General features: G+C 30.6%; 4 protein-coding genes across 6 annotated transcripts; 3 read left to right on the top strand and 1 right to left on the bottom strand.

Annotated features, from left to right (window-relative positions):
- Window positions 1-1,067: 1,067 nt before the first annotated feature.
- LOC107923256 (protein HOTHEAD) lies at window positions 1,068-3,542 on the top strand. The gene is made up of 5 exons (XM_016853470.2): window positions 1,068-1,366; window positions 1,471-2,112; window positions 2,186-2,583; window positions 2,657-3,198; window positions 3,291-3,542. The coding sequence occupies exons 1-5, from the start codon at window positions 1,285-1,287 to the stop codon at window positions 3,346-3,348; spliced, it is 1,722 nt and encodes a 573-aa protein (XP_016708959.1). The 5' UTR covers window positions 1,068-1,284; the 3' UTR covers window positions 3,349-3,542.
- Window positions 3,543-5,553: 2,011 nt separating this feature from the next.
- On the top strand, window positions 5,554-12,781 carry LOC107923875 (MADS-box protein AGL42-like). Of its 3 annotated transcripts, NM_001398438.1 has the most exons (7): window positions 5,969-6,371; window positions 10,777-10,861; window positions 11,445-11,506; window positions 11,608-11,707; window positions 11,809-11,850; window positions 12,298-12,339; window positions 12,448-12,781. In NM_001398438.1, exons 1-7 carry the CDS (start codon window positions 6,190-6,192, stop codon window positions 12,529-12,531), a joined length of 597 nt encoding a protein of 198 aa, NP_001385367.1. In that variant the 5' UTR covers window positions 5,969-6,189; the 3' UTR covers window positions 12,532-12,781. The 3 variants fall into 3 exon arrangements, with proteins under 3 accessions (XP_040936383.1, XP_040936384.1, NP_001385367.1); XM_041080449.1 differs by lacking the exon at window positions 12,298-12,339 and having other exon boundaries at window positions 5,554-6,371; window positions 12,448-12,756; XM_041080450.1 differs by lacking the exon at window positions 12,448-12,781 and having other exon boundaries at window positions 5,554-6,371; window positions 12,303-12,339.
- A 1,827-nt stretch (window positions 12,782-14,608) lies between these two features.
- Window positions 14,609-18,119, bottom strand: LOC107923876 (3-ketoacyl-CoA synthase 5). Its single transcript, XM_016854044.2, has one exon. The coding sequence runs from the start codon at window positions 18,061-18,063 to the stop codon at window positions 16,564-16,566; it is 1,500 nt and encodes a 499-aa protein (XP_016709533.1). The 5' UTR covers window positions 18,064-18,119; the 3' UTR covers window positions 14,609-16,563.
- Window positions 14,760-15,710, top strand: LOC107923518 (cytosolic sulfotransferase 10). The gene has a single exon (XM_016853714.1). It carries the CDS (start codon window positions 14,760-14,762, stop codon window positions 15,708-15,710), a length of 951 nt encoding a protein of 316 aa, XP_016709203.1.
- Window positions 18,120-20,031: the final 1,912 nt, after the last annotated feature.

Genomic DNA, 20,031 nt, shown 5'->3' with positions numbered 1-20,031 from the left:
TCGACGGACGAGATTAACCATATCCCCTAATTTAAGGGATTTACAAGATATTGTCATATCAAATCTTATCTAATCTTACAAGATATGATTCCTTTTATCTTTAAAGATTAGTTACCATAGTTGCCTAAGTTGTCATATCTTCGCTATCGGGCCAACCAGGCTTTAATCTGACAGGCTTCTCCAACAGTTCCTTGAATCGAGCCAGCTCTCGTGGGCCAAATGATCCCCATCTAAGTAATAGACCTCCATCGGATGCATTTGGTTCGACGGTCACGGGCTTTGAACTCTGGCCCGTGACATTATAATGTGGTAGCTAATCTCAAGCAGTTAGATATATTGTCGGGTTATCCAATGGTATGGAACAAAGTGCTTTCCTTTTGGATTAATTGCACCAAAACACCTTAAATTGTGATACTAATTTTAAATTCATTTCTAAAATTAAAACATCCTAGATAAGTTTTGGAAATATTATTGTCATATCAATTGGGTCATTCTATTACCTTAACTAATAGCTTGGACATTAAATGTGAAATATTTTTAAGACATATGGATTACATTGTAAATATGTGTACCTATTGCATGGAGATCAAGAAAATTTAATTGCTTACAAAATAGTTACACACTTGTTTATAGTTTGATCTACGTATTTTAAATATGTTTCATGGTAAATTTGAATCAGTATTCAATATCTAAATTGACAACTAAGCTGATAGAAAAGATTTAATTGATATAATATTGATCATTTAACAATTCAATTAGAATGTTTTGAAATTTAAGGGCTAATTTAAAATATGAACAATAATTTAGGGATGTTCAGTTGAATTTAAAAAAAAATAAACTTCTTTTCCATTTATAAGACGTTTGATTGTGTGTACAAGATACCAAAAATATCAAGAGATTCGATCATAGCCAAATTACTGTACTTTCCGTTTGTGAACACTAAAGTAGTAAAGGGTCACCAAAAAGGAAAAAAGTGAAAATTGATCAACACCCAAAATACATCTTCACCGGCAGTTAAGGTTTTACAACAATAAATTCAGACCAGGTTGCAAGCATTTTAACAAGCTTGAATCTTTGGTTCTAACCAGGTTGCAAGCATTTTAACAAGCTTGAATCTTTGGTTCTAAGGCAAGGAACAAAAAATACATTGTTGTTGAACTAGAAATCTTAAACATTGGGGCATTCTTTGTACCTAAAGAACGTTAGGGTCGTAGTAAGAGGAAATGACAGATTATTTAAAAGCAGAGTAGATTGATTGATGTTCCATCTTTTAGTGAACACAACATGGGTTTCGAATTTTGGATGTTTCTTTCACTTGTTTATGTCTCTCATTTTCATTTTCATGGCCTCTCTCTCGCAGAGAAAGGTATTCTATGCATACATACATATATATATATGTATATGATCTTATGAACGTAAAAGTTTGAATGTAACACGTAAACAATTGGGTTTGATTGTTTTTGGCTGCAGCTCCGTATTACAGCTTTGTTCTTGAAGCAGCGATGGCGCCAGAAGTGTCGTTTTACGACTACATAATCATCGGTGGTGGGACCGCAGGTTGTCCCTTGGCAGCGACGTTGTCTGAAAGTGCGAACGTTTTAGTCTTGGAAAGAGGAGGGTCGCCTTACGAGAATCCTAGCAAGCCGGACAAAGGGAATTTCTTCCCAAATTTATTAGACGTCTCCCCCAGTTCGTATGCTCAAGAGTTCACCTCCGAGGATGGTGTGTACAATGCCCGAGCGCGTGTGCTTGGTGGTGGATCGGTGATTAACGCAGGGTTTTACTCGCGTGCTGAACCTGAGTTCTTGAAACAAACCGGTTTGAATGAAGCTTTGGTTAATTATTCATACCAATGGGTTGAAAAGAAGATAGCTTTCGAACCATCTATGTTACAATGGCAATCTGCATTACGAGATGGGCTACTCGAAGCCGGAGTTTTGCCGAATAACGGGTTTACATTTGATCATATTTACGGGACTAAAATTGGTGGAACTATTTTTGATGGGGATGATCATAGACATACAGCAGCAGATTTACTAGAGTATGCTAATCCATACAGGATTAAGGTTTACTTGCATGCCACGGTAGAAAAGATTATATTTGAAACAAAAGGTAAATGGAACTTGTTTTTGTTTATGTTGTAGGAACCCTAACATATATATCTAATATGTTGTGTTTGATTCAGTTTTTTCAAGAACAAGAGCTCAAGGGGTTGTTTTCGAAGACGAATTGGGGAAGAAACATTGGGCGTTGTTGACAAAAGATTATAAAAGCGAGGTGATCTTATCGGCAGGTGCCCTTGGAAGCCCACAGTTGTTGATGTTAAGTGGCATAGGCCCTTCTCAGCAGCTTAAGAAATTTGGTATCAAAGTGGTGATGGACCAACCCCTGGTGGGTCAAGGACTGGTTGATAATCCGCTCAACTTTCTGTTGGTTCCATCTCCGAGTCCTGTTGAGCTCTCACTCGTTTCGTTCGTTGGCATCACCCGGTTCGGCAGTTATATTGAAGCTTGTAGTGGGATAAGTTTCACTCCCTCTTGGTCTCGTAGTGTTGCTAAAGCCTTGGCTGCTATCTTAAACCAGGTTTGTTACTTTTAACTAAAAAAAGGCTCTGTTTATTTAGAGTTCAATTTTTAACTATGGTTGAAAAATGTAGACCGAGCAGAGTAGTACTAAGCTGTTTCAAGAAGGGATACTGAACCCCGAGTCACTCCTCGACACGAGGATACGAGGCGGAATTATTTTTGAGAAAGTGAAAGACCCGATTTCCTCCGGTTATCTTGAGCTTCGGAACATGAATCCCCATGACAACCCCAAGGTGACCTTCAACTATTTCCAGGCACCAGAGGACTTGATGAAGTGCGTGCACGGCGTGAAAATTGCTATAGACGCTGTATATTCCAAGTCATTCTCGAATTTCCGTTATGAAATCTTGTCGGCTAAGGCTCTCCTAGAACTGATCGTTAACCTTCCCCTTAATCAAAGACCTAGGCACCTTACTTCGGCATTCTCCTTGGAAAAATTCTGCATGGACACTGTGATGACAATTTGGCACTATCACGGAGGCTGCCGCCTTGGCAAGGTTGTCGATCGCGACTACAAGGTCCTCGGTGTGGAGGCCTTAAGGATTGTTGATGGATCCACGTTTACTTCCTCCCCTGGGACTAATCCTCAAGCTACTGTTATGATGCTTGGAAGGTAAACAACATTAGCACATCAATGTGTGTGTGTATGTATGTATGTATGATTCAAATTAACATGGGTTTTGTTCAATAAATCATGAGATGCAGATACATGGGATTGAAGATACTGCAAGAAAGATATTTCGGGAAGTATCGGAAGAAATAGTTGGATGTTTGGGAATGTGCAATGCAATGCTGATTTTGGTTTTTAAATAGAAGGCAAGACATGGTCCTGCTTGATTTGTGCTATTTTGGCTGTCTGTTTTTATAGTTTTTGCTGTTTGATGCAAATACTTGTAGCTCTGTAATTTCTGTTTATAAGTTTGATTGATGTGATGCCCATTATTAATGTTTGATTTATACATGTCTTACTACTATACTTACAGTCAACATTCTTTATTAAAGGAGTTAGAATGCTTACAAGCTCAACCGATACGACCATATGCTTAACATGGAGAAGTTCCACAATACATTAATAATTTAATTAAATTTTAATGAATTGAGATATATCGTTTTATTAAAGAGTTATCGTCACAAGAGAAATAGATTAAGGCATTTTTTTCTCTAATAATATTTTTATAATTAGATGAAAAATCGAACCAATAAGACAATTAATTTACTATTTGATCAGTTCGTTTTGTTAGATTAAATAAATTAATTAATTATTTTATTGATATTTAAAGAACTTATTGGGGTTTTTAATGGTAAAGAGAGTCAAAGTTTGGGCTTCCTAATCTTTCTTTTAACATGAATCTTGGACCAACCGAATGTATGTATTGATTTGACTGCACCAACTTCCTTTGTTTTCGTATATTTGTAATTAATATATGTTCTTTTACTCTAAAATCTACTATTTCAACTAATTGATTTTCCTATACTTTGATTCAACATATAAAAATATCTCCTTTACTTTTAACCCATCACCTAATGATAGGGATGATTTTTTTAAATAAAAATTTCCTATATCTTCGCATATTATTTTTGGTAAAATAAGTATTTTTTATTAAAATTTATTAATTTAGCATATTGATTAAGCTGTATTTATACGACGTGCTATATAATTGACCAAAAAATAAATTGGTTAAGTTAACAAATTTTAATAAAAATTATCAACAATAATAATTATTGGATTAGGATTTTAAAATTGAAAAGTAAACTAATAGTTATCCATCTATTTTAACTTTTTGACTTTTTTTTATTTTGGTTAAAGTACACCAATAGTTATCCAATTATTACTATTCTTTTTTCTGGTAACTTAATTATAAAAAGCTATAAAATGATCAGACAACTTTTTGACTTTTATTTTTTCGGTCATCCTATTATTTAATTTTTTATTTGTTGGTCATCACCCATTAAATATAATTTGGTAACTTATAAAATTGATATAATAGTACCTTTTAGCCCTCAACATTTATAAATTGTATCCATTTAGTCTTGGTTTCAAAAATATAACCATCAACATTTATATCTTGTCTAATTTGATTTTTTTTTAATTTTACTTTTATTTGTGACATTAAAGGCTAATTTTAAAAGAACGACAAAAAATGAAAATTATTATATTAGACTTTCTAGTGTTTCCTTTTTGGTTGTTCTAGGGCAATTTTAGTTGATATTTTTTTATTTATTTTTAACTTTTTAAGTGAAAAGATCATAAAGAAAAGTAAAAATGAAAAAATAGATTACACAATTTATAAATGTTGAGGGTTAAATTTTTTAGAATCAAGACTAAATTAACCCAATGTATAATGTTGAGAGTTAAAGTTACTATTATGCTTATTTTAAAAGTTGACACGTCATTTTTATTTAACGATTAGTGACAAAAAAAATTAAATAATTAAATAACTATTTTGTAATTTATTATAATTGAATGACTAAAAAAAACTTATCAAAATTGTGCTACTAGAAATATAATTTATTCTTTCAATTTTTAAAATACAAAGAATAAACCTCAAATTCTATAAAAGTTGATAGAATAATAACAGATGTTAACGTTCTTGAAATAAATAAATAAAAAGTCACAATTCCCACATCATTGTCCCACACCTACTTCGGTTGTTTTCCTTTAATGCAAAAAATACTCTTTTAATTCAAAAAAATATAAAATAAGAAAAACATTAGGAAGTTCAATTAAAGCAAACCCCCCCACACACTAAAAAATATGTATAATATTATACATATTTGGTAAAAGCTATGACTGAACTCTCCATACAAGACAAGACACGTGACATGTCTGCTACCAACATATTGGCGTGTCGACACACCATTGCTCCAAACCTCACGTCATTGTACGATGATGTTCCTTTTATATATTTATAAATTAAAATATTTTAATTTTAAATCATTAGTATTATACTTATTTTGCTACTATACTCCTTTCAATCTTTCCTCTTTTTTTCCTTAGTTTTACCAAAAACAAAATGATGCCCAGACCCAGTCTTTTGAATCTCTTTTGATCACAATTTATTTTATTTTTTATTTGGGATTTGAGAGGTTTTTTTTAAAAAAAAATTTGTTTCCATTCTTAAAGTTTTGGAGATATAAAGAGAAAAATAGACCTTAGGGTTAATTTGTGGTTAGAAAATAAAGAGATTTTCTTCTCTCTTTTTTTTTGGTCCCAAAATAAAGAAATTGATACTTCAAAAATAGATAGATTCTAAGCGTTTTTGTTCTGTTAATCCTTTTAGGGTTTTTTGAACTTTTTTTTGTTCCTTTTTTGCCCTTTTTACAGCTTTGATTATTCCCTTCTTCTTCCTTTAACCTGAAATTTTTTGTTCTATTGACTGTAGTACGTTCTTAAGTTGTGAATTCCATTGGAAAATCTATCTGGGTTTTCCTTAAAATATAATTTCTATTGAATATCTATACATAATTTTCCTTTATATATCTGAGCCCAACTAGAAGAACCATTTGAAGTATTTTTTATCTTTTATTTTTAATCTTTGGTGAGTTTTTTTTTTGGCTGTTTTAAGCTTTTAGGGTTTTGCAGCATTTTTTTTAAAAGTAGGAGATGGTGAGAGGCAAAATTCAGATGAAGCGAATTGAAAATGCAACGAGCCGGCAAGTCACCTTCTCTAAGCGACGAAACGGGTTGTTGAAGAAGGCTTATGAACTATATGTTCTATGCGATGCTGAAGTAGCTGTCATCATATTTTCTCATAAAGGAAAACTCTACGAGTTCTCAAGTTCCGAGTAAGTTCATTGTTCATTGATTTCCCTTCATTTTTTTCATTTCCCCATAACGTAGATTTTCAAGAACTTTTGCCGGAGTTAGAATATATGAATTCGTGTTGTAGCAATAAAGTATGGGTTAAGTTTCATTAGTTGAGGATAGTGGTAGAGGCTGTTTTGGGCTATAATTGCTTTGATATATAGGATTAATTTCATGCCTGTCTCTTCTGACTCCTTTTTTCTCGTTTGGTCTTAATCATATCTTTCTGTACCAATTAAGTTTTATATTTTTTGTACGGTTAAGATTTTATGAACAATCTTCAAATCTTGTTCACTTATGGTGAATTTTGTTTTGGTGCTTTGACTAAATATAATTATACCCTATTTGGCAAATCTTTTCTTTTGTTTGTTTGTTTTTTTGGTTTTAGCAAAGAAAATTAAGAGCAAAAATTGTATATAAGTTCTATGATCAAGTACTTGAATCCTTATTATATTCATGTGTTTCTGCTTTTTTGTTTACGAATTTTTTAGTTCTCTATCCTTGCTTAAGAAAGTAGATCATCTCATCATCCCTTGAAACTCTGTTGACCTGTGTCTTCTAATAAATTGATTGTCTTTTAGGGTTTTGCAAAAGGTTTTTGAACAGCCGGTTGCAAGCCTAGCAAGTGTTGCTGGGAACCATCCATTGACAGAGTTTTGGTTCAATGACTAGATTTTCAGTAGGGCAATCTTAACTTAATTAGTGCATATTAGTAAAATGGTCACCCTTTTGTGCCATAGGATAGCGTTACCAGCAACACCAGCCTTTGTATAAGAGGTAACTAGATTCTAGTTTAAAACAAAGCTTCTTTCATTCATGGTAGTGAATGCTAAGCTCACACACTAATGGATCATAAGCCATGCAGACTCTGCTCTTAAAAACAATAGTCATTTCTAATAGCTCACCAACATTAAGGGTGTGTTTAATTAGGGGTGTGCAAATTTCGGGTAAAATCGAATTAATTCGATTAACCAATCGAATTCGGTTAATCGTTCAGTTAACCGAATTAATTCGGTCGAGGGTCGGTTAATAATTTTTTGGAAGTTCGGTTAACGGTTAATTCGGTTCAAAATCAGTCGGTTAACCTAATTAATCGAATTTAATAAATAATATTATAATATATAAGTATTCGGTTGGTTCGGTTAATTTTTTGAAAATATGAATTAATTGGTCGGTTAAATCAGTTAATTTTTATATGTTTTATACTTGTTTTAACTAAAAATAAAAATATATATATACATTTCGGTTAATTCGGTTAACCGACAGAAGTAATCGAAAAAGTTTAGTTCGTTTAATTTTTTTGAAAAATTTTCGGTTCGATTAAAGGTTAAGGGTTTAAAAGGGACGGTTAATTCAGTTAATGGTAGTCCAGGTCGGTTAACCGATTGAACACCCCTATGTTTAACTAGGTGGAAAAATAGAATGATTGATTGAGGGAGTGATAAAATGAAAAGAAAATAAATTTTGAATAAGTTTGATAGGAAAGAAAAGTGAGATTAAGAAAGAAAATAAGAGAGAGAACTATTTTTCCTCATAATACATAAAAATACATCATATAAAATTGGAAAGTTAGTTTAAAATTATGCATTTTTCAAAAGCTTCATTTCTACCGATTAATAAATGGAAAGAAAATTATTGTTTCTTTCAATTTTTCTTCTTTTTTCTTATTAAGCACACTAATGAAAAGAAATTATATTTTACATCTTTTTATTTTTCTTTTTGTAACACCTCTATCTGACCCAATCGTCGGGTTCGAGCTACAAGATGTCACATTTGTTATTGGAGCAATTATGATTATTTACAATCAATTTAGACTATTAGATTATTAAATTTAACCAAAACATGCATTCAGTACAATATACAATCATTTTCGAGTCTTACATGAGCTTAAGAAAGTCCTAAAGCTAACCCTAGATAGAAATAAGATCAAATTGTAAATATTCAAAATAGAGGGTCGCCCGTCATTGTCCACTATCATCTAATGAAAATGGTTTGATTACCATTTTGGACCTTGATCAATTGCAATTTAAGTCCCTAAGTCTTTAGCCAATTAAAAATATATAGTGATAAGACCTACAATATAGTCCCTATGCCTTAATTACTCACAATTTCGACTAAATCGCTTAATCAAATTTCAATTCATAAATAAACTAACTCTGTAAATATGCCCATTTAATATTTACAGATTCGGTTTATGGAAATGAGATCTTGAAACTACAATTTTCGACACCACTAATTTTCGAGTCATTTTCATTTTTTAATTTTCTTTCTGCTTTACCAAGAAAATTAGAAATAACTGATGGGGTGGTTAAAGACACATCTCCTATTGTTGATTTTCATCCGCAATCTCAGCTTTAAATTTTCCTTTGCTATTGCCCTTTTGTTCTTGCAAACTCTCGGCTTGTGACCCTTTTGCTTGCAAGACCTCTTTCAAAGTGAATAATCTTTTGACAGTGTCCATAAGGTGGATATTTCTTCTTTCCACCATCATTTGCATTCTTTGTATCTCCTTTATTTGTCGCTTTCACCATCATGTTTTCCTTATTGTATGAATTCCCTGGCTATTCTTTGCTCTTAAGCCTGAACTGCACTCTAATTATCATGTTCTTCCTAATTAGCATGTTTGGTCTTGTTTGATAAGATATACTAGACAAGTCCCTTGGATCTTCAAGATATGTAATGATTTTTTTTACTCATACCTGTAAAATTGTAATGACTTTTTCCACAACTCTTTTTTCACTAAACTCATCTCCAAGTAGCCAGGTGCTAATGACAATGACCATATTAGCTTCATTATACTTTTATCTTCAGGTTCTCAAAATCTCTTCTCAAGAGTTGTTCCTGTCAGGGTTTTCTTTGAAACCTTGTAACTACTCCTTCAGCATGTCCATGCCTCCTTTAACACATTAATATATATAACAAAAGATATCACATGTCAAGCAAAATATAACAAAGAAATACGGAAAAATCTCTCTAACAGCAAAGTGCCACAATACTTTAACACATTGGCATTGGTACTCCTTGATGAAGAGGCTCCACTGGCCATTAGCTAAGATATGCTACTCTAGTAGGCAATAATCTATCTATCTATATGTATAAGGAGGCATAGGGAAAGTAAGGATTGACACTAAGTTGTTGTCCTTAGATTAAAAGGTTGTTGATGTTATTACAAATTATCTTGGCCTCCTATAACCCTATAACGTGTTCCATAAATGAGATGATGAGAACTTAGAACTGTAGATAAATATCTTGGTCTCCGTGTCAAATGGTAAATCTAAATCTAGTCAATGAATATGTATTTTTAATGTTTGTAAGAGGAAGTCGTAGTTGTTCATTTGCAGATATATAAGGTTTATGGGTGGTTTTCTACCAAGTAATTAAATTTCATATGCTGCATAGATGAATATGGGTTTAATTAGACTCAAAAGTATCAAATACAAATGAAACTAGAAAATTTATTGGCCTTGCTTGGAACTGTTTTGAGAATATTGTGATTCTAACTTTGATGGCATGCTTTGTTTGTTTTCTTTATTTTTATGTTCCTAGATTTAGGTTACTTCTAGATGGGTTGTGAGCTTACTTTTAATGAGATTAAAAATAGTACCATAATTGTAAAATTAAAATGAATGGTTGGTTATGTGATTGAATTTAAATATGAATATAAGAATGAGATGAGAATAGAAAATAATTATTAAAGGTATTAATATAAAAATTTTAAGTGGTGTTAAATTATTTATGTATTTATATTTAAAATTTTAATAATTTTACTCTACACATTATTTACAATAAAAATAAATATTATAATTTGAGTTAAAAATATAAAAAAAAATAAAACTTGTAATATTTGAAGAAATGATAATTATGATATTTATAAAATATTCTTTTTAACAAAGATAATATTAACAATTTGCATCGGTGAAGCTGGAGTCATAACGCACTAGTTAATAACTGAGGGTGCAATGAGATTTATAATTTATTTTTCACCACACTGATACTTTCCGAACAGCTACCTATGGTGGGATTGGATGGAAAGAAATAGCTAAAAGCACCGTATTGGAGTTAAACGATTATCTAAAAGGAGTTTTAGTCTTTATATTTATTTTAATTCATGTAATTTTTAAATTTTTAAATTTCGGTATTTATCAAAATGGCTGCAGTATGTTAAGTTAAATATTGCTAGTAATTTTACATTATATATACATGTGATTTTCTATAAGTGTTATGTAAAAATAATAAATTAATATAATATTATACATGTGATTATATGTTAAAATTTTCTTTTATTATTTGTTCATTTTTCTTTATTAAACTATAATGTCGCCATTCATGTATAAATAATATTATAATTTTATTTAATTTATAAATAAAATTTGATGCTTTATGCAGCAACATGCAAAACACCATAGAACGATACCGTCAGTACAAGAAAGATGTCCAGAGTAACATCCCTGAATTTGACAGATACACACAGGTTAAACCTCAACAATATTATTTCCATTGTTTTGTTGGCATAATTTATTTTCTTAATGAGTTTTTTAATTAATTTTTAATTGATTTGCATATTGTTTCGCAAAAACATTTTTATTATCGTGTCTCGTAGTAATTTATCTTAGTTTTTTAAAGTTCTTCTGCTGTATCGTACTCTTGTTGCATGCTTGTATATGTACTAAGAGACGATAAAAATATGATGGAGACATTTGTATTAAGTGTTAGATTGTATTTTGTTCTAATTACTTAAAAAAATGGAAAAATTAGTTCCAGTCTATCAGTTCAAAAAGTAAATTAATCATTTCTGTTAAAAATTTTATCCATTTATACTATTAAGAATTGATGTTGCTCATGGAATAACCAAACAGTAATATGTACGTAGCATGCCTCGTGTACATGATGATGTCTAGAAATCAGTTTTTAACAGTAGAAATGGATGAAATTTTTAACAGAAAAACTAATTTTGTTAATTTTTTTAAAGAATGGGAGGAAAATGTACTTTTACCACTAAGAGATAACAGTACATAATGGAGTTTCTGATTTGATTAATGGGATTTTGCATGTAGCAACTAAGGCTTGAAGCAGAAAATATGGCCAAGAAGATTGAGTTCCTTGAGGTTTCTAAAAGGTTAATGATTTAATTGGATGTGTTCTTCATACCTGGTTTTTCATTAAGCAATTATTACAAATATGAAATCTGTTTGAAACACAAGAATTTTGTTGTCTCAGGAGAATGTTGGGTCAAAATCTTGGTTCTTGTTCTATAGATGAACTTCAAGAGGTTGAAAACCAGCTTGAACGCAGCTTAAGAAACATTAGGGCAAGAAAGGTTAGCTCAACAACAATTTATACTTTTAAGATAAATCATTGAAATACATAAACCTAATTGAATTTAAGATATTGAATCTGTCATGTTTTTGTATGTTGCAGGGCTATTTATTCAAGGAGCAGATACTGCAACTAAAAGCTAAGGTATGATATGGCTAAACAAGTATGCAACAGTTTCACTTCTCAATGAGTTATATCTATTCATAGAGGTCCATGTGCTAGAAGTTAGATTATATTTTGTCTCTGCTATTAAAAAAATAGACAATTAATTCCTATATGTTAGATCTTAAAGCAAATAGGTCTTTTCTATTTATCAATTTGTACTGTTAAAAACGGGTTTGGCTAGCAGAATAACGATACAGTGATGCATGGCGTGCTATGTGTACTTTGTTGACGTATAGAGACCAGTTTTTAACAGTAAAAATTGATAAAGTTTTTAATAAAAGAACCAGCTTGCTTTTTAGTCTAAAGTACATGGATTAATTTATCTATTTTTTAATAGAGACAACAAAATGTAATTTAACTCCTAATACAATAGCTTCCATGATACTTTTACCGGTAATAATTTTTCTTATGTTAATCCTAATCTAGGAAAGATATATGCAAGAGGAGAATGCCAAGTTATCTGCTAAGGTGATCTACTTTTTTATATTCGTATCAAACACATGATGCTATGAATATAAGGAATGTCTTTGTATCGGCTAAATACTTGTATCTAACACATAGTTAACAAACGAACAGAACAATGGTACAACATGCAGCCAGCAGAACGCGGAGGTGGAGACAGAACTGTTCCTCGGGTTGCCCGAAAACCGCTGTTCCTAGCAGGTAGGTCTTTGGATATGGAATGAAAATGATATTCCCTATTGGAATAATGCTTGCTTGTACGTTATCGCCATTGCTACTGGTTGTATCACTTGGATGGATGGATGGATGTATATATATATATATATATCCTCGAAGCTCACCCAGAAACTGGACATCAGTACATGGGACAAAGCACGATGGGGAAAAACAGATCTTAATTCAATGTCTGTTTTTTGCTGATTATTCAACTTCACTTGCAACAAATAATGGTACTATATATATGTATGTATATAAAAATAATTATTAAATATGAAATAGAATTAAAATTTTACAATAGAAAATATTAGTCTAAATGAGATTGAATTATCTATGTTGAAAGATGGACAAGTATAGATTTGAGATTCATATTCCATATAGAAAAAGAAAAATATTGTTGAAGTCCTTATGTATAATAATTATTCATATTATTTTTGTTTAAGTCCGATATAACTCAAAACATATACCTATTTAATACATATTTATTTATTAAAATTTTATATAAACAATTAAGAATTTCTTAAATTTTCAATCAAGAGAACACTAAAAAACAAGAGAAATATTATTTGAAATAGAAATGTTATCTTATTCTAATAGTTTAACGGTGTATCATCAATTTCATCTTAAATTTTAAAAATTTTATTTAGATTTAAATTTTTATTCAAAATAAAAAATTAATTTAAAAAATAGATTATTTTATTCAATCCTTTCCAAAAAAACAATAATAGAGAGCACCAAAGTACATCCTGCTACATGTCAGCATATAAATTATTAATACCCACATCAAGCATGACACATGCCGTGTCTCCTCTAAACTCATGATAAGTTATGGTAAATTTGTGGTCCCCTGCTATGCTTACCTTTAGGATTTGATCATTTTTAACCATTATAAAATAATGGTAAAATTTCAAATTTGATCCCTCTAGCATGCTCAATTTTGAAATTTAATATTTTTCTAACCATTATAAGATAATGATTTAATTGTAATTTTGATCCCTCTACTGTGCTCATATTTAGAATTCAATCTTTATATTTAAATTTGACATAATTTAGTCCTCTTTTACAATGACATTAATTAGTTCAAATAATTAGTAATAATAATCAATGACAAGGTAAATTAGAGTGGAGATCACCCAACTACATGCAATTACAAAATAATTAAATACTTTAGAATTTAAATATTTTCTCCAGTAATATAATATAAAAAGCAGCATGAAGGACCAGCAAATTAATGAAGTTTATATTTATAGAGATTTTACAAATAGACCAAAATAGATAAGTGAAGCTGATGCAATTATATAGTACTCACTTCAAGTATATTATAATTACATCAATATAAACAAACTTCACCTAAAATACTATTTCAAAATTTTAGGAGTTAATCTCTATTAATTTTCCATTTATTAAGAAATTATATTTTTCATTTAATCTTTGGTAATTTAATAGTTTTGTTTTTATTACGTTTTAAAATAAAGATAATTTAACAATAAATGTTGGGTATAATAACAAGGTATCCTAAAGAGAATACATATTCTAATATTAAAGACAATATTATTAAGAAAGATAGCCATAAATCCCGAACATACATCATAAACTAGATGTAGAAAATACCAAAAAAATAAAAAATAATTTTAAATTCTATATTTTAAATTTTTACTCTATAACTTAGCCTATATAAATAATTAATCTAACCTGAATCTATTCTTAGATATCAAAAAAATAAAATTTTCACTTCGTTCTCTAATTGTTTTTGGTCCGTATTAATTTAATTTTTGTCAATTGTGTCACATCTTCTACTTTTAAAAAAAAAGTAAATTTTGTAATTTTTTTAAAAAATTTGATATATATATTTTTAAAATTTTTAAGTGATAATATATCAGTTAAAAATAGAAATTTTAGAGATTAAATTTAAAAAATTACGAAATTGATAATTATTAATTTTTCAACTCTAACTAGTAGACAAATGGAGTGGAAACAGTATCTTTCAAAGAAGATCGCAAATATACAAGAGAATACTAATTATTTTAGTAATTTATTTATTTTTTATATTATCTGTGTATAAAAAAAAAGTCACAAGTTGAGGCTATTTTATATTAAATAAATTTTGATACCCAGAAGTTGAAGATAATGTACTTCATCTTTTGATAGAGCCACTTTTTTCTTTTATATGCAACCAAAGAAATTTTATACTTGGTAGAACCAGTTCATTAATGGAGTCAAGCTCTGTAGATAAATTGTCTGCTTTGATTAATGAACTCCCTAAACAACCATGGTACGGTGCTGATCTTTACAATTGGAAAGGCTTCTGGTATAGGCCTCATCACCTTTCTTCCACCATGGCTGCAAGTTCAAACTTCCAAGCTAAAGATGATGATGTAATTTTGACTTCATCCATGAAGACAGGCACTACATGGATGAAAGCTATTATCCCAACAATAATGAATCCCGTTGGTCGTACTGATGATGATAGCGTTGACCCTTTGCTCAAACATCACCCTAATGAGCTCATCCCATCGCTGGAAATTCAAGTTTACAGTGTAAACCCTCACCCTGATCTTTCAAATATGGTTTCACCTAGGCTATTTCGAACCCATATGGCTTACCCTTTATTACCTGAATCCATTAAAACCTCCGGTTGTAAGATTGTGTATATTACTCGAGACCCAAAGGATACTTTTGTGTCAACTTGCCATTTTATGAACTCTGTGATTGCTGCTAGGGGGGTTGAACCATGGCCGATGAGTGAAGCTTTTGAGAGTTTTTGTAAAGGGGTGCATACTTTTGGACCGTTCCATGATCATGTTTTGGGGTATTGGAAAGAGAGTTTAAAGAGACCGGAAAAGATATGTTTTATGAGATATGAAGACATGAAGAAGGACCCAAAGGGGGAAGTGAAGAAGCTGGCATGTTTCCTCGGCAGGCCATTCGAGAAGGACCAAGAGGTGGAGAAAGTGGTGTGGAGGTGCAGCTTGGAAAGGCTTAAAAACTTGGAGATGAACCAACATGGAGTCGACCCTTGGTTGGGGATTGATTACAAGCATTATTTCAGGCGCGGGATTGTTGGGGACTGGAAGAACCACTTCACTGATGAGATGAAAGAGAAGTTGAACCAGATTACAGCCATGAAATTTGAAGGTTCTGGTCTGGATTTCGGATATTAAATCTTGGATCTGGTTTGTGTGAGTGTCTATTTGATTTCATGAGTTTAGGGTTGGTTGTGTTGTGGTGTTTCTGTATGAAGAAGTGGTGTTGTATTGAGGTATTGTCGAGTAGTCTGTCATGTTTTAAGTAATTTTGTGCTTCGCATATTAATAATCAAAATGAATTAAATAAAATGCTCTAAATGTGAAGATTCAATATTAATATTAATTTTACAAAAAAATGAACACCTAATATTAATAATAATTCTTTCAACGTATGATAATTGAATTCCATTGTACAAAATATAAAGTTATAAATTTTTATGAATTTTTAAATAGTTTATTTAATTGAAATCGGACCAAAAATCAATTCAGTTGAACACAAAATCCATAATCTAATAAGTTTAACCACTAATTTAATTTCAAAAATATAATGCCTTAACTATTCACTCACACTTTTGGATTGTTGACAATTAAAGTAATAAAATTAAAAAATTAAATACTATAACACCTTTAAATCTCATTATTTATATATATTCTAATACATAAAAGAATAAAGAGGTGAAAGCACCAAAGAGAATATTTATTATTTTATAAAAAGAAGTAAACTCTTAGTGAAAAATTCCTTTGTCAACTATCAATAAAATTTTAATTATGTCAGATAAATTAGCAAAATCTATTTTTAATAAAACATTATAATTTTTTAACTTGTTACGTTAATTTTCACTAACATAAATCAGTCACTTTTAAAATATAAATTTAACTTAATTGGTATAACATTAGAAAATGTAAATTCAAATACTCTAAAACGTATAAATCCTGATACCAAGAAAAAAAAAAGTAAACATAATGTAAATGATTGAATTAGACATTACTAGACCTGAATAGGATACTGTTGAATACAACAACTCCATGGGCTTTTCTTGTTATCTTCAACAATGGGTCTCAAACACTCCAAAACCAAACTACAACACTTAATTCCAGTCCCCAATCCGAGAACCCAAATCTTATCGCCTTTCTTCACTCTCCCCCTCCCTTCCATGTAACCCAATTCATACCACCATGAAGACGACGACTGGTTCCCGAACCTATGTAATGTCATTAAAGCAGGCTCAATATCCCTTCCATTAAGATTCAACTCTTTAGCCAACTCTCTTATCAACGGTTTCCCCGAACTCGGCAAACAGAAATGCTGTACTACGGTCTTGAAGCTCGGCGTGTAAATTTCTGCTGATTTATCGATGAGTTTTTTACGCAGGATCGAAATAACATGGAAAAGTTGTTCAGTAAATGGTAAGATTTGGGAACCGAGGAGTGTTATGTGTGACCGAAGAGTTTCACTGACGGCTTGTAGTAAATCTTTATTGAACGTGACACCGAGTATCCCACGACAGTCTTCTTCACGGTATGCGGCATAGTAAGCTGTATCATCGTAAGCTCTTTGGGTTCTTAAGCTGTGTATAAGCTTATATTTCGATGTGTTTTCTGCTTGTTTTTTGTTTGACAGTAAGATTCCGGCGCCACCCATTCTGAAAAAGCAGTTGAGGATTAGCTTGGGTTTTTCGTGACCGGAATACCAGCCGGTGGATAAGATTTCAGTGCTGAGAACAATGGCGGTTTTGTTTTCATGTGTTTTGAGGAGGTTTTGAGCTAAATCGACACCGATGGTTCCTGCACTGCACCCCATACCGGAGAGATTATAGCTTTTGATATCACTTTTCATGGAGTATTTATTGATGATGATGGAAGAAAGAGAAGGTGAAGGGCAAAAACCACTACAGTTGACGATGAGTATATCGATGTCGTGAGGGGATAGTTTTGTTTTTGATAAAAGATCATCCATTACAGGGAAGAGTACCATTTGAGCTTCATTGATGGATTCTCGATGATGCGTTTTCGGTGGAATACAATGTAAAGCTGGTGGAAGATAAGTTTCTTGGCTTAATCCCGAAGAAACCAAAGTTTTGGCCATGAATTCGACACTTTCAGTATCGAAAGCTTCGATCATGGAGGCATGGTGTATGAAGGAAGAGAAAGGGACTTTACATTTGCTCGGTGGCTTGTAACACGAGAAGTCTACGAGATAAACAGGACGAGGCTGCTTTGACTTCAGAAAGTAGGTTTTAATGGCGAAAAAGAAGTAAGATAGTAGCAGGAAGTGGAAAATAGGATGCCGCCATTGTTGAAGGATGAATAAAGTTTCAAATGCTACGATAATGAAAGCAAAAAAAGTTGGCCAAGATAGCATGGTGGATAGAGGAAGAATGTTGATTAAATTCAGAAAGAGCAGCCCATATTTATGCTGAGATATGGCAGCCATTATATTGGAAGGGTTGCATGAGTATGTGTGATGAACCGTTGGGTTGATGCTCATTTAATCAAATTTTTTGCCCCAGTAATAGCTTACTGTAAATTTCAATGTAATATACAATAGGGTTAATATATTTCTTTAATATTAAAATCGGTATTTGAATTTAGTTTTAATATTAATTTTAGTATCTAAGTCTTTTCAATTTGATATTTGAGTGTTCTTTATCTCAATTAAATATCTATGTTTAATTTTAATGTTAGATTTGGTTCTCAAATTTTTTTATTCCGGTTAAGTATTTATGTTGTTTTTATTAAGATATATTTCATTTAGATATCAAATTAAACATTAAAATTAAACTTATATAAAAATTCATGTACCAAAATAAATATTAAAACTAAAATATAAATCTTATTCTTATATATTTATTTTCTTAATTCTTATTAACAACAAATGTTTTGGAACTCACATATCTGTAACTATTTGCTAGCCTAATGAATCAATGCAGGCTTTTGATTGCAAAGAGACATACAAGTCAAAGCTCATTGAAGTCTGGCATTATAAAAAAATGTTATTCGACGCATTCTTAAAATATATATCTTTTATTATTTGGTTGGAATTTGTGAGAGAAATAAATTTGGTTGGTCGAGAGATAAAATGAGCAGGATGATGCCACAAATGGGGCTGAAAGTGATGGAGCAGTATCAACCCCCATTTAATATTTTCAATATTTTATAGTGGCTTAGAGAGACCCCAAGCCAGTCGTTATGAAAGGAAGCTTAGCGTATGCCAATTTCTGACTGAGATCAGATTTCTAGATGCCCACTAACTCCTTTTATCAAAAATATTGAGATTTATTTGCATTAATAATTAAAAATTTTTGAGTTCTATATACACTCTCTATGTGGGTGAAATAAAATGACTTAACAAATGATATTTTTGAAAAATTAGAAAAATAAATAAATTAAATTAATTAGATTTTGATTCTAGGAGACATTGTTGTTATGTTTTCCAGTTATGAGCCATTGTTGTATGGTCCCGTTCGAGCGGTTCCTTCTTTTTTTTCTCGATGATTTAAAGGCGACAGCTCTTTTCACCAAGGAACTGGGGCTTAGAGCTATAACACATACGCAAGAAGGAAGAATGCCTTAATGGACGGCACGCTAAGGAAGGGGAGTCGCTTGCTTGTATTAAGAAAGCAAATCTTAAAACTTTATCCTATTAAAATAATGTTTCCTCAATACTAATAAATTAAATTAAGTCAAATTTATCATTTTACAAATGAAATCATTTGTTAATTTGATTTGTGATTTACTTTTTAAATAATAATTATTTAAATTTTAAACTTATTTAGTTTATTAAAGTAATATAAGGTATAAATTGATTCAATTAATAACAAACGCTAACTTAATTCAATTTCTATACAAATATTTTATCTAAAAATAAGCATAATAACTTATTTGACCTTTTAATTTTGTAAAAAGATTATTATAACCCTTTATTTATTTTTATTTTTTGTCTTTTATGACGAATCATCCTAAAATAAATAGAATTTTTTTTTTTAAATTCGCTTACATTGCATACAAATGAATTATCACGTATGATACATTAACATTTAATTAATTTTTAAATTTTTAAAAATAAAAAATTCATTAAAATCATTAAAAATTATAAATAAATATTTCTTAAAATTTAAAATAAATAATTATGTGTCATTTACGTGACAATTTAACTGTATACCATGTTAAAAAGTTGACAAATACTAACTTTTTCTTCCCTTTTAGGGTAATTTAATAGAAAATATGAATTCAAATATTAAAAAAGATAAATTTAAATTGAAAACTAAGATAAAAATTCTCGTAAAATTAAAAAATCAAAAAATCATTATGCTAAAAATAATAAACATTAAATTGCATAAAAAGATTGAAACAAATTTGTTTTTTACCATATTACTATATTTGCTAAACTCAATTATTCAGTTTTCTATTGAGGTCTATCTTATAAATATACTAAATTATATACTAAAATTTATCG

Source organism: Gossypium hirsutum, chromosome A11 (assembly GCF_007990345.1).
Source record: "Gossypium hirsutum isolate 1008001.06 chromosome A11, Gossypium_hirsutum_v2.1, whole genome shotgun sequence".
In the NCBI taxonomy this organism is placed as follows: Eukaryota; Viridiplantae; Streptophyta; class Magnoliopsida; order Malvales; family Malvaceae; genus Gossypium; species Gossypium hirsutum.
This window is presented reverse-complemented; position numbering and strand designations above follow the sequence as displayed.

Excerpts from the sequence above, each read along its gene's own strand:
- LOC107923256 (XM_016853470.2), top strand. The coding sequence starts at position 1,285 with ATGGGTTTCGAATTTTGGATGTTTCTTTCACTTGTTTATGTCTCTCAT. Across the intron at positions 1,367-1,470 it reads CCTCTCTCTCGCAGAGAAAG|CTCCGTATTACAGCTTTGTT; the intron begins GTATTCTATGCA and ends TTTTGGCTGCAG. Across the intron at positions 2,584-2,656 it reads TGGCTGCTATCTTAAACCAG|ACCGAGCAGAGTAGTACTAA; the intron begins GTTTGTTACTTT and ends TGAAAAATGTAG.
- LOC107923876 (XM_016854044.2), bottom strand. The coding sequence starts at position 18,063 with ATGAGCATCAACCCAACGGTTCATCACACATACTCATGCAACCCTTCC.
- LOC107923875 (NM_001398438.1), top strand. The coding sequence starts at position 6,190 with ATGGTGAGAGGCAAAATTCAGATGAAGCGAATTGAAAATGCAACGAGC. Across the intron at positions 10,862-11,444 it reads AATTTGACAGATACACACAG|CAACTAAGGCTTGAAGCAGA; the intron begins GTTAAACCTCAA and ends TTTTGCATGTAG. Across the intron at positions 11,851-12,297 it reads TACTGCAACTAAAAGCTAAG|GAAAGATATATGCAAGAGGA; the intron begins GTATGATATGGC and ends ATCCTAATCTAG.
- LOC107923518 (XM_016853714.1), top strand. The coding sequence starts at position 14,760 with ATGGAGTCAAGCTCTGTAGATAAATTGTCTGCTTTGATTAATGAACTC.